The 12,789-nt window shown below is 39.0% G+C and overlaps 1 protein-coding gene across 4 annotated transcripts in view; it reads right to left on the bottom strand.

The window, feature by feature from the left end:
- The window catches only part of glceb (glucuronic acid epimerase b), a 61,463-nt gene that overhangs the window by 7,548 nt on the left and 41,126 nt on the right, over positions 1 to 12,789 (bottom strand). For 3 of the 4 annotated variants that reach the window (XM_039795179.1, XM_039795178.1, XM_039795180.1), the window contains one exon: positions 7,395 to 7,640. In XM_039795179.1, coding sequence (XP_039651113.1) covers positions 7,395 to 7,640 — 246 coding nt within the window. Of the gene's footprint in view, positions 1 to 2,942; positions 3,774 to 7,394; positions 7,641 to 12,789 lie in introns of those variants that run through there. The other variant, XM_039795181.1, reaches the window with a different exon arrangement.

The raw sequence follows: 12,789 nt of genomic DNA, 5'->3' as shown, positions 1-12,789 counted from the left end.
ACGGCCAACAGTCCAAAACTTAAATATGTTCAATTTACTAAAAAATAGATCACATCCCCACATTTGACAAGCTGAAACCATCGGATTACATTTTTTGAAAAATTACGAAACCATTAACATATTCAAATTAGTTGCCAATTAATTTCCTGGCGATTGCCTTATTGATGGATCGTTTCAAATATACATGTTTATCTTACAATATTGAATGAAAGAAGATTTTACATTTTTGACACTGATGAACATAAAAAAGCCCCTTTAAATTGATCTAAATGAATAGCAAATGTAAAATATAAAAGATTTAGCACATTTGGCAGCATTTACAGCCTCAAGTCTGTGTATATAGGATTTTCCCCATTCTTCTTTGCAAAACTGCTCGAGCTCCGTCAGGTTGCATGGAGACCATGAGTGAAGTCCAGCTACAAATAATCGATTGAATTGAGATCTGGACTCTGACACCGACTTGGCCAATAGAGGTCTGTTTTCACTTTGACATAAAAGTTATATTCCTGAAGATTTGAATGAAACCAAATTCCATGTTTTGATACTTTTTATGCTCAGCATTTCCTGCCTAAACACCAGCGATTCACAGGAAAATGATCTATGCCAGAATCCAGTGTTACTGTTTTTAATATCAACCTCACGGTTTACCGTTCATTCTCCTACAGCCGCTTTAGAGCCAGCATTATCTACTGCTGCTGCTTCACATACAGTGGCTAGCATAAGTTTACACACCCATGCTAAAGTTGACTAAAAAGAGGAATAAAAAAAAACATCTTTTGGAAATTTATCTTAATGCCTTAATTAAAAAAAAAAATTTAAAGAAAAAAGGAAAAATCCAGCCATTAAGGACACCAATTTTCTTTGTGAATGAATAATGTATCATAAATAAATAAATGTTCTTCCTTAATATACAGGGGGCAAAAGTATACAGTACACACCCCTATGTTAAATTCCCATAGAGGAAGGCAGATTTTTATTTTTAAAGGCCAGTTATTTCATGGATCCAGGATACTATGCATCCTGATAAAGTTCCCTTGGCCTTTGGAATTAAAATAGCCCCACATCATCACATGCCCTTCACCATACCTAGAGATTGGCATGGGGTACTTTCCATAAAATCTCTGAATGCAAATCAAACCAGCTATTAGGCTAAATGAAATAAAACCATGCCAATCTCTAGGTATGGTGAAGGGTATGCGATGATGTGGGGCTATTTTAATTCTAAAGGCGAAGGGAACTTTATCGGTATGCAGGAAATAACTACCTAAATAAAAACCTGCCTGCCTCTATGGGAATGTAACATAGGGGTGTGTATACTTATACCCCTTGTATATTAAGGAAAAACATTTATTTATTTCCGATACATTATTTGTTCACAAAGAAAATTGGGGTCCTTAAAGATGCAGTAGGTAAGTCTTATAAAACTAACTTTCTGTCATATTTGCTGAAACTGACCCTATGTTCCAGTAGAACTACATGAATTATGTAACAAAAAAAATCCAGCTCCTCTGGCACCACCTACAGCCTGTAGTGCGATTGGCAAAATTCTACCGCTCCCGGTTGATTTTCTCCAATCAGGGCCACAGGGGGTGTCTATCTGCCTGTCAATCACTGCTCATGCACGCACACGCATATAATAGGGATCTCCCCTCCCCCTTCCCCGCGCACGAGCTGCAGAAAGGTTTCCCAAAAGTCGGGTGAATATTGGAGAGGCTTTTCAGAGGTGGCGTGAGCTCCGGGATTTTAAAGATCTGAAGAACGATACAGACGTAGCCACATTTCTTCTCGACAAGTAACATAATTACCATGAATGATTTATCTTTCACTTGGTTATTAGTAGTCAAAAGTCCACAAAGCTACGTTGGTGAGGATGATAGTAACGTTAGCACAGTGGTCGGTCTGATATGATGCTGAAATGGCTAACGGTAGCCTGCTAGTTAGCATCGTTTTACTGTTGGTGAGTAAAGTTAACATTGTGTTAGTGTTTAGTTATTGAACATGTTGTCTGACATGCCGGCAGTTCTGTCAAACTCCCTTGTGTGGGAGGGGCTTAGGAGACGGTTTGGGCTGCAGCAGAAAGGGAGGAGGGACTGAGAAGTTGTCGATGTTCAAATTTGTTGGCAAAGTCCTGGATCTTCACAATCTTATCTAAAGCAGCTTTAAAGGCTGTATTTTTTTTAATTAAGGCATTAAGATCAATTTACAAGTTTTTTTATTCCTCTTTTTAGTCAACTTTAGCATGGGTGCGTAAACTTATGCAAGCCACTGTACGAGGTGGCTTTTATTGTGAAGCATTCACAGAAAATGCAATATATTTGTCACCGGGATTAGCGGCGTCCACAGTCATTCATCAAAAAATGCGTCTACAGAACAAGACTACTGTCATTTTTGACATTCGGTAATTATATATTTTTTTCCCCTCAATGGAGTAGTGGAACAGCTGCAATTATTACTCACTGACAGCTTCCTTAAAGGTCCCATGATATTGTGCTTTTTGGATTCTTTTATATAGACATTAGTGGTCCCCTAATACTGTATCTGAAGTCTCTTTCCGGAAATTCAGCCTTGGTGCAGAATTACAGACACTAGAGTCAGTCCCACAATGAGCTTTCCTTAGGATGTGTCATTTCTGTGTCTGTAGCTATTGAGGAGGAGAGAGGGGGGGGGGCAAGGTGGAGGGTGGGGGTGTGGCCTTGACCAACTGCCACTTTGCTCGTTTGAAAGCCATGATGTCTCTCTCTCATGGGTGGGCCAAATTCTCTGGGCGGGCAAAGCACATAAGGAGCAAGATTCCAGATCGACCCATCTGAGCTTCCATTTTCTCAAAGGGCTCGGTTTACATCTATCACTATTTCTAGCCACTGGGGGACCGTAGGCAGGCTGGGGGAATGCATATTAATGTTAAAAAACCTCACAAAGTGAAATTTTCATGCTATGGGACCTTTAAAAACAACACAAATAAGTTTGGTTAAAAAAATAAATAATACACCAGCAGTTGCTCTTCGGTTTGTCACAAAGGAGCTGCTCAAGGAGTGTTTCTGTTACCATGGTAACAACAGGTGTCGTCAAACCAACATGGACTGGAATCTTAACAATTACGACACTTTAACTCCACTTAGATTCCATGTTGCGAGACAATGAAACCAAAACATTCAAGGTGGCTGGTGACAGCTGTCACATCACCTTGCTAATTCTGACAGGTGTGTACAAACTGCATTTCTGAACGATCAAACGACCAACAGGGGATTCGGAAAATAAAGGTGCTTAATGGCGGAGAGTGTTCGTGCAGGAATTTGCCGTTGATGGATGGTAGATGGTAGGTTATTATCTGGGGACAGACAATTGATCCACTTGTCAGAGGATTTGAGAGGTTGTTCAACACCAGTGCCCTAGATACAGTAAGGAGGGAAAAAAAGACCAAAACAGAGCAAAGGGAGTAGGAGGAGGAAGTGGAGGGAGGCAGAGACAGAAAGAGAAACTGACAGCAGAGGAGGACAAACAGGAAAAGTTTGAATGACAGAGCCCAATATGGCATTAAAATGGACACAGCATAAATTGATTGCAATGTTTTGGAAGCACAAAAAGGGCCGAGGGCTGATAAGTGGGTGGAAATGAGTGAAAAGAGGTGGAAAAGTGACGGTTTTCTGAGGGTAAATCTGAGGGTATAGACGAGGAAGATTAATGGAGAATGAAGACTGCAGAGGGAGGGCTGAGAAGTGATGATGAAAACACGATGATGTCGAGGAAAGAGAGCTGATGATGGCGAGTCGATGCTGTAAGGCACAGTGAGCGAGGAGCAGAGAGAGAAAGAAAAGTGTAGAGCGTTGAAATGAAAAGAAATTGTTGATGATGAGAGGTTGAAAGCAGAAGAATTAGGAAGAGGGGGGAATTACAGGAGAGGCAGCAGCTCAACAAAAGGACAGAGTGAGAGAGAGAGAGAGAGAGAGAGAGAGAGAGAGAGAGAGAGAGAGAGAGAGAGAGAGAGAGAGAGAGAGAGAGAGAGAGGAAATATCAGCAGGAGATCAAAAGAGAATAAAGACAGCTCACAGTCAGCACTAAAATAAAAAAATATTAGCTAACACTTTACTTGAAGGTATCTACATAAGAGTGACAGGACATTGTCATGAACACATGAACCCTATCTCTAACCCTAACTTGTCATGACAAAAACCGAACGACACTTATTAAAAGAAGTGTTATGATAAACGTTTATGACTTGTTTATAAGGTTTATGACACGTTCATGACAGTGTCATGTCACTCTTATCTAGATACCTTCAAGTAAAGTGTAACCCAACTATTGAATATTCTGACTTCTCTCAAATCCAAAAATAACTTTGCCAACCATCTCGTGGCCTCGGTGGTCATTTAACAGCTTTTAAACTAGGCCAGATTTCCAATCTCTATTGCAATAAAAGCAGTCAGATTGTATTCATAGTTTAGATTTTTAGACCACTCAGAGATATTCACAATAAAAAAAACACAATCTCAACATCGGACTGAACAATTTAAGGAAAATATCTGATTGCAATTTTTCTGACCAATATTGCCCTTTCAATTGAATTTTTTTTAAACTAAGCTACAGGTCTGTAATGGTGGTCTACATAGTATTAAATAGATCGCAAGCATTATCAAACACTTATTGTTTCTACATTAATCGAAAATACTGCGGTTGCTTGTCGTTGAGGTCCTCGGGGGTCTCTTTTTTCTAACACCACTCAGTTAGAGAAAGAGCTTTCTATAGAAAAATTGAGCAATTTACCACACAAAGATTTTTATCAAAGATAATTGTAAGATCTTTAAAAAAGGTAATATAAGGTTAATAGTTTAACTAGGAGATTCCAACAAATCGGTTCACCAGCTGTCATTTAGCGTTTCACTCGACAACTGCCTGAAGGCTGAAATTTAAGTGAGGCGATCACCCAGATTGTTAAATGTAGAAAAAAAAACAACTCATCACTCTGTTGCTCTTTTAAGTACAGCAAAATGACACAGCCTGCTCCTTATTATGTCATCCAAAATGACACACAGTGGGACTACTTCTTCCACAAAACCAGCTTTGGCAAAGTGTAAATCTATCAATACCAGCATGCAGAGAGTGAGCACACAGTATTAACCAGAAAGCAGCCAATACTTATTGGTTGTTGTTTCACACTAGGCCTGCACGATTCGGGGAAAAATATGAATCACGATTTTATAACTTACAATTGATATCACGATTCTCTGCCACGATTTTTTTCCTCACGAAGTGTAATGTTTATTACACACACGAACCATGACAAAACCAAACAAATTGGCAGTACCAAACAGATTTTTGATGGCACCTATAGCACATTGCGCTAAATAAAATACATACTGGCCATTTAAGTACAGTAGGCTACCAAAAATAGTGACATATAACACATTGAACTAAATATGGCCCAGATACATGCTCTATCTGAACTCCTTGAACATGTCTTTACATAATTAAAACATGTTAATGTCAATGTCAAATGCTTTCAATAAATTAATTGTAGAGAAAAAAAGAAAAGAAAAGTAATTTAAAAATTAAATCGCAAACATGGGGGAATCGAGATCCCGATTTTATAATGATTTATCGTGCAGGCCTATTTCACACATTCACAGAATTAACATTAATTGACAACAGCTGGGTAAAGATACAGTTATTATAGCTGGTGACGGTCACCGGATTAACTTTAATTCGCACTTGTGATTTGAAAACTTTCAAATCATATATACACATACTACAGCCCTGAATACAATTCTCTTTGGAGCATAATGAGAAGGACAATAGGAGTGAAGAGGGAGACAGTTTTTTCTTCATATTTTCCCTCTTTAGAGATCAATTTGTAGATACATAAGGGAGAAGGCTGCACACAATAAACAACTATATAGTCTGAGCATCCTCAGTACCTTGATACAAAGCGAGTGAGGTGGATTCAATAAGAGTCCTTGGACAGTGCCATCCTTCAGTCTGTTTTATTACAATGGACCTATAAACTATGCACTGACAGAGAATTAAACAGATAAATTATAATTTATAAGGTTTCTTACTGCAATGTTTAAATCTTACCAATTCCCGCTAAAAGAAAAAGGTTTTAAATGCCTGACACATCATAGACCTTCATATCTTATAAACTCTTCTAATGTATTCTAAACTGAAAGTGGGTTGATTAAACCATGTAGATGGTTTGTTTAATATCAAATTCTGGTAATATTATTAACATTACAGATATGTCACTTCTGTTAATGTTAAAGCTAATGAAATCTGACTGATGACCACCAAATGACACTGCTGAGTTCTCTCTCCACTGTAGCAGAGTGAGCTAACATTAGCTTCACACACTGACAGCACAAACAACTCTGAATCCTGGAAAACCTGACCCAGGGCTATAAGGTTAGAGTGCCTAAAATATAAATATGATTTATATATATATGCTTGAAGGAATAATCTGGTGATATTCTATATATTTTTTTTGTCAAGAAACACCATGAAAAGACCAACACTGAACCTGATTCTACACTATGTAACCAAATCTTGATCTAGCTTGCCACAGACCTCCACTGTTGTCCACAAACAACGAAAACCACATCAATGTTGCACTAGGTGACATGCATATTCATGACAATGAACATGTTGTTGGTTTTAGACTAAATCTAACATATGCTGTCCTGCTGCTGTGTGAGAAACAAATGCACCGTTTACTCTGTTTACTAAAAATTGCATTTCCCAGCTGTTTTAAGAAATGATTTAGCCTTTTTGTAAAGTAAATATGTGTGCCCTGTTCTTAAAGACATCACATCACATCACATCATATATTTTGTTTCTGAACAGCAAAAAGGCAATAGTTACTGTAACTACCTTTCACTAAAGCCCATATGGCACGTACAATGGTTTGCAAAGAGCACACTAACCTAACAGCCTTGAGATTTTTTCTGCCCTTTCACCAACAAACTGAATTAAGGTTAATTGGCTCCAGCTGATAAAATGTGGACAGTTATCATTTCAACCACTAATATTCATGTTCTGTTAAAAAAAAAAAAAAAAGAAGTAAATTATGCTTCTGTCTGTAGCATCAGCGGGAAGTTTCACAATGCATTTGGACAGCATAAATGTGACAATGTCTGACTCAGTGAAGAAAATACGATGATATGCGTGATGCTGCATCTGCTGGTTCTTTAATCATCATACATTTTCAGGAATCGGTCATTATGTGATGGGTCCACTGTCAACTAACACAGTGTGCCAGTATTCTCGCGCTGTGGCGGTGACTCACCGCAGACTATCATCCTGTCCTGAGGATGTAGTTGCATATCGAGCCTCCAACAGCAACAGCTAACAGGAGATAAGCTCCTTGCCTGGAGGCCATCTGGGCTCATGGAAAGCTTACATACCTGGAGCACTGAACTGACGCACGGAGGTAGCTCGGGTCTTGTCGAGGACACGGCTGAGGACGCAACCTTTCGGCACACTCCAAGGCGCTGTGCTGGCCCGGCTGTCTCTGTCCTCGGCTGTATCGTAGACCTCCACGTGGGGAGGGCGCTCCGTCAGGTTTTTGCTGTAGTGGCTTAAGCCATACTGAGCAATCTGGATGGCGTAGAAGTAGCCCTGAGGACCCCACTGAGTGGACAGAGGCACGCCTGGGTGGAAAAGAGGGATGTAGAGAAAGAGGATAAGGACAATGGTGCTAAGTCAATACAGACAATGACCTCCTTACAGGCAAGAGCCCATAGACGAAGCTTCTGTGGTTGGTTGTCTTTTTATGGTTGTTACATTTATAGTGTCTTGAAATTTGTGTATCTTGTTTTAAACTCTTTGTAGTCTATTTCAAGCAAAACTTTTTTTTTTTTTAGATGGCAGTGGTCATAACAGCTTATTGTTTTTGCAGTGTCACATTGAGTTCATAACTTCAGTCATATCAACTAGAATTGCCACCTTGCAGTTGAATGCCTCCACCAACCAGTCAAGCTGCAGTTTATAAACATGTCTGTCCAGACTCATAATATATGTAATGAAGACTTTGAAGCTATTTAATAAATTTGGTGAAAGGTGGATGCTTCATACACATCTTCAACTGGCAGCACAGAAGATCTGTGCAATCACCACAGTTTCACGACTAGTGTCACCAATTCAATGTCGGACCGATCACATTGAAGTTGACCTTTGGGATATAACATGTCTTCACTTCCTCATTTTATTCTATTAGACATTTGTGTGAAATGTTGGCATAATTAGCATAGGAATTCTTGAGTTATGGCCAAAGGTGACGTCACAGGGACCTTGACCTTTGAACTTTCAAAATCTAATCTGTGCATCCTTGAGTCCAAGGGGACGTTTGTGCCAAATTGCAAGACATTTCTTCCAAAGGGGCCTGAGATATAACGTTCACAAGAATGGGACACACAGACATACCGATAACCTGAAAACATAATGCCTCTGGCCATGTCTGTCGTTGGCGCAGAGGCATAATAAAACTGTTCTTAAATGAATTTTTGATATTAAACATACACATTTTAGGACTTTCCAGTAATTGGATGAGACCGTCTATGGCAATTACACAGAATCAAATCTGGGTCTATTTTATAAACACAAACAGAAGACAAAAAAGAAGCAGAAAAAGATTTAAAAAAAAAAAACAATAAATAAATAAAATAAAAAAAACAGCTATGGTAAATGATTGCACGGTCTGGTTAAATTCAAGCTAATCTACTGCATTTCACCAGAGGCAAGCTTCCCTGTTCACACAGCCAGAAATAGCTCAGGCAGGAGAATCACTCCGATTAACAGATAGCTCACTTAAAGACCTTGTGACAGAGAGAGTACATGTCCAACCCAAACCTCATCCTTCGGAGAAGACCATAATATACTCATGTTAGGGCTGGGTGAGAACGTGCCTCCTTTCAAACTAATCACCACTGCATACAAAGTTGAACACTTACAGTATGTAACTGCCATTCGTGCCGTCTCCCCGATAGGAAGCATCTTGCAAAAAAGACTAATTTTATTATTTGCTGTTCTGTAGTGTATGGGTGCAGTCAGTGAAAAACACAGAAAGAAAGCTTAATCTTTTTTATGACAGAAAAGACTGTAAATGGGGTGTGTAATTGAAAATGGAGGTGAAGAATATACTGATGGTGACTATGAACAAGTTGTCCTTACTGTCTAGAGACCATACAGCTAGTAATGGTGTGTCTAATGTTAATATATTATTTATATTGCACTTTTCATACACAAAATGCAGATCAAAGTGCTTTACAAAACAAAAAGCGGACGGTTATAAGGACAATGATTGACAATGGCAATAAACCAAATGTTTAATTAACTAATTATTTTCCAATTTGTCTACAAATCTGGAACATCTTAACATCTACCGTTAGTCTTCCTGTTGTTAAAACATGAAGTCACTTTTCACCTGTCAGTGAGGAGCTTTACCAAAACCTTCCATCCAGCCCTGATCCCCTTATTTTCATAGACTGTATGTGCATTACTGTGAAGAGTTATTTCAGACAGACCAAATCCATTGCAGAAAAACAATCAACTTCTTCTAACTGTAGAGTGGCAGTCACACTGATGAGCAGAAGTAAAAGATTTTGCACATTTGCCAACTGCTCCCTGCAGTGTTTCGACTGCAGAGAGCCTATATGGACAGCCCATCAACATAGATTCATTCTAATCCACAAACATTTTTCATGTTTGTATAGATTTATATTCCTTTCTGAAGTCAAAGTGACATAAAGATGAATATCAATAAGTAATGTGAGCAGTCCCTCCTCCCTGCACTCTTGTATCGTGCCAGACAGAGCTGAAGTTGTGCTGCATGCATAGCCATTGCATGTGTTGGCCCATTTTAACTTTGGATCTGTTATTACGGGCTATTGCTTGTCTATGTCAGGGAAAACTTTAATGTTCCCTGACAGTCTCAGTCCAAGTCCCTATGTGGATAGAGTGTTACTGGTGCAATACACATGGTTAAAATCCTGTTGGCAACAATCACAAGGTAGCCTGTTTCATGGAAAACCTATCCAAGTTATGTATCTGAAATATGCATTTTCACATTACTGGTGGGGCATTAATTTATGCCCCATTTTAATGTTCCTTTTTAAAAGGGATGAGTACATAGCATGGACCGATGCCACATATTACATTTAAGTAGTAAAGTCATCACAAACACTTCCTGATTGAGAAGTGATAATATATTTGCTATATACATTATCATACATCCCCACTCAAAAAAAAAAAAAAAACACACTCTCCAATCCCTTGCCTGACTTTTCTCCATGCTCGTCTTGTTACTGGCGTCTCCCTTGACAACTTAAGTCAAATGACTGTCAAAATCCTAACACTGTAACGCTGTGCTACTCACTGAATAGCACTAAGTAATCCATGTGGAATTGACTGTTAAGCCTCCACATATTTCCATGACTCCAGAGAGCAGACTTTTCTAAAAATCTGAAGGCTCTAAGCCTACTGAAGTTAATATAGCAGCAGATGTGCTAGACCATCTTATTGTTATGCAAGCTTCTTTTTTTTTACCTCTAGTTAGGTCAGCAAGACTGTAACATCTGGATGAAGGTTGGCAGACATTATAGCTCCATTAAACAATATTAATATTAAACTAAATGACTAATGTGTCATGTGAAAGGGTTGATTGTCGTGCTGAGAATTAAGACCCATCTAAGTCTTCAGAACCAAAAATAGCTTAATGTAGCTTAATGTTTGCATTATGGCTGGGTGATCCAGCTATGTACATTATGAAACACTTTGGGGGAATAATACTAAGTGTATCTATTTAAATTAAATTCATTTGTGTTTTCTAGTCATTGCAACCTAGTTGTAACCACAACAGTTGGCAACAGTGTCCTGGATTCAGAGACTATTCATCCCACCTCTGTCTTCACTAGAAATCGCTGCATCCATTTCGGTCAGTAGGTTGACCATGTGCAGGTGTTGCGTTAAGAGAGATTCCGTGTCTTGTATGTGTTTGCACTGAGAGTGTAAGTGAGAGAATGTGTGTTTTATTAAGCACTTAAAGGTTAGAAGATGTGTTTTAGGACTATGTGCATGGGTTTGTGCAAATGTTTAGTTTAAAGATAAAGATGGTTCAAAGAAAAAGCGAGACACAAAAAACGCATAATTTAAGAGGGTGTTGTTAGAGAGGATTAACTACTTCCACTAATGGTAGTGCTCCGGCTGCTGGTGCTTCATTATTCTCAACTTTTGTTCTTTGTCTGATGGAGGCTGTGCCGCAACAAGGAAAAGTAAGACCTCAATTTCTAATCCTCTGCTATAAAACCACAAGCCCTACAGGAGATGCGACAATGGCAAGTAATGGCATATAAAAGTGTGTTTTTATGACCCTTTCTAATAATAAAAACCTTGAGAGCATACTTTTGTATTCAGTGACTGGTTGTGCATTTCAGACTAATGTATCTGAAATGCTCTCAATTTAAAGTTTTTTCATCCCAATAGTATTACAGTTTAAAGAAGCGAGTGACTGCTTGAGCTTGATATATCAGTACATTCTGGGTTTGTGTCAAATGCTTTGACTCCTGACACAAGTTTACATCCCAACAGAGTATGGTAGAGGCCAGAGTTATGTAAAAGGACCATCATGACATTTAATGAACATTGCTGAGGGTTCTGTTAAATAACGTTTCCATGGGTAGCAGGGTCTGTTGGGAGTGAAATGCTCCCATGACCTTGTTTAAGCCCTGTGGTAAATTGGACTGTGACAGGCTAATTAATGAACTGCTATTTTCACCTATAAAAATATGCTAAGTTCAGGAGAGGTGTGTATGCTTGGGCGTGTGGAGTGCTAAAGGAGCCTTGGGCTTAATTAATGGACCTTGTTAAAGTGTGTGTGTGTGTGTGTGTGTGTGTGTGTGTGTGTGAGAGTGTGTGTGTGTGTGTGTGTGTGTGTGTATGTATATATATATATATATATATATATATATATATATATATATATATATATATAGAGAGAAAATATATGGAGTGTACATGTGTTTTCTCTGTGTTGGACTAAAAGAAACGGTCTAGAGAAAATGAGAGGGTGAGAATAACTGGGCTCACCGCTCCTCAGCCCTGAGGTACTAACAGATTTGGCTAGATTCCAGTCTGACCTATTTCCTGCTATACATGTTCCCTGCTATATATGTTCCCCACTTACATATCAACTACTAATCGACCAAATGTGTTACCAGGCTTCATGACCTGCCTCATAATTTGGTATTCTCTGCATCCATGCGAGTATTACAGCCTCCGAAAGAGTGTATAGCAGATTTACACAAATACTTCTTGCAGATTTTTGCTTTCAAGCTTAATTTAATACTGCAGACCTCTCTTCATCTCTCCCTCTGCACTGTGGTTGGTGCTAGACTGAGAACTGAGTCCCTTAGCAAGTTAGCTTATTAGCCAGCCGGCTGTCCAGCCACTAAATTAGTAAGATGTAACAACTTAAGGTTTCATTCACACGCTCTTGTCACAGTGTAGGAAAGCACATTGTTTTCGCCAGATAGGTGTCAAACTTTGTTTGGCTCATTTCTGTAACCAGTGTAGTATGAAAGCATGTGGGTAGAATTAGCATGCTAGCTAGCTAACTAGTCAGCTAGTCCGTAGTCTCGTTTTGCCAAACCCTCCTCCAAAGCGCGCTGAAAGAGAGTCTGGCTACTCCACAAAGCATTCGGGGATGGGAGGATGGTTTGATTGCATTTCTTTAAACCAATCAGAATCGTCATGGGCGGTGCTAAACTCTGCACAGAGCTGCTAAAAAAAAATAAAAATAGTCTT

This window comes from Perca fluviatilis, chromosome 3, assembly GCF_010015445.1.
Source record: "Perca fluviatilis chromosome 3, GENO_Pfluv_1.0, whole genome shotgun sequence".
Taxonomy (NCBI): Eukaryota; Metazoa; Chordata; class Actinopteri; order Perciformes; family Percidae; genus Perca; species Perca fluviatilis.
The sequence above is the reverse complement of the archived record's forward strand: the minus strand, read 5'-3'. Positions and strand labels throughout refer to the sequence as shown.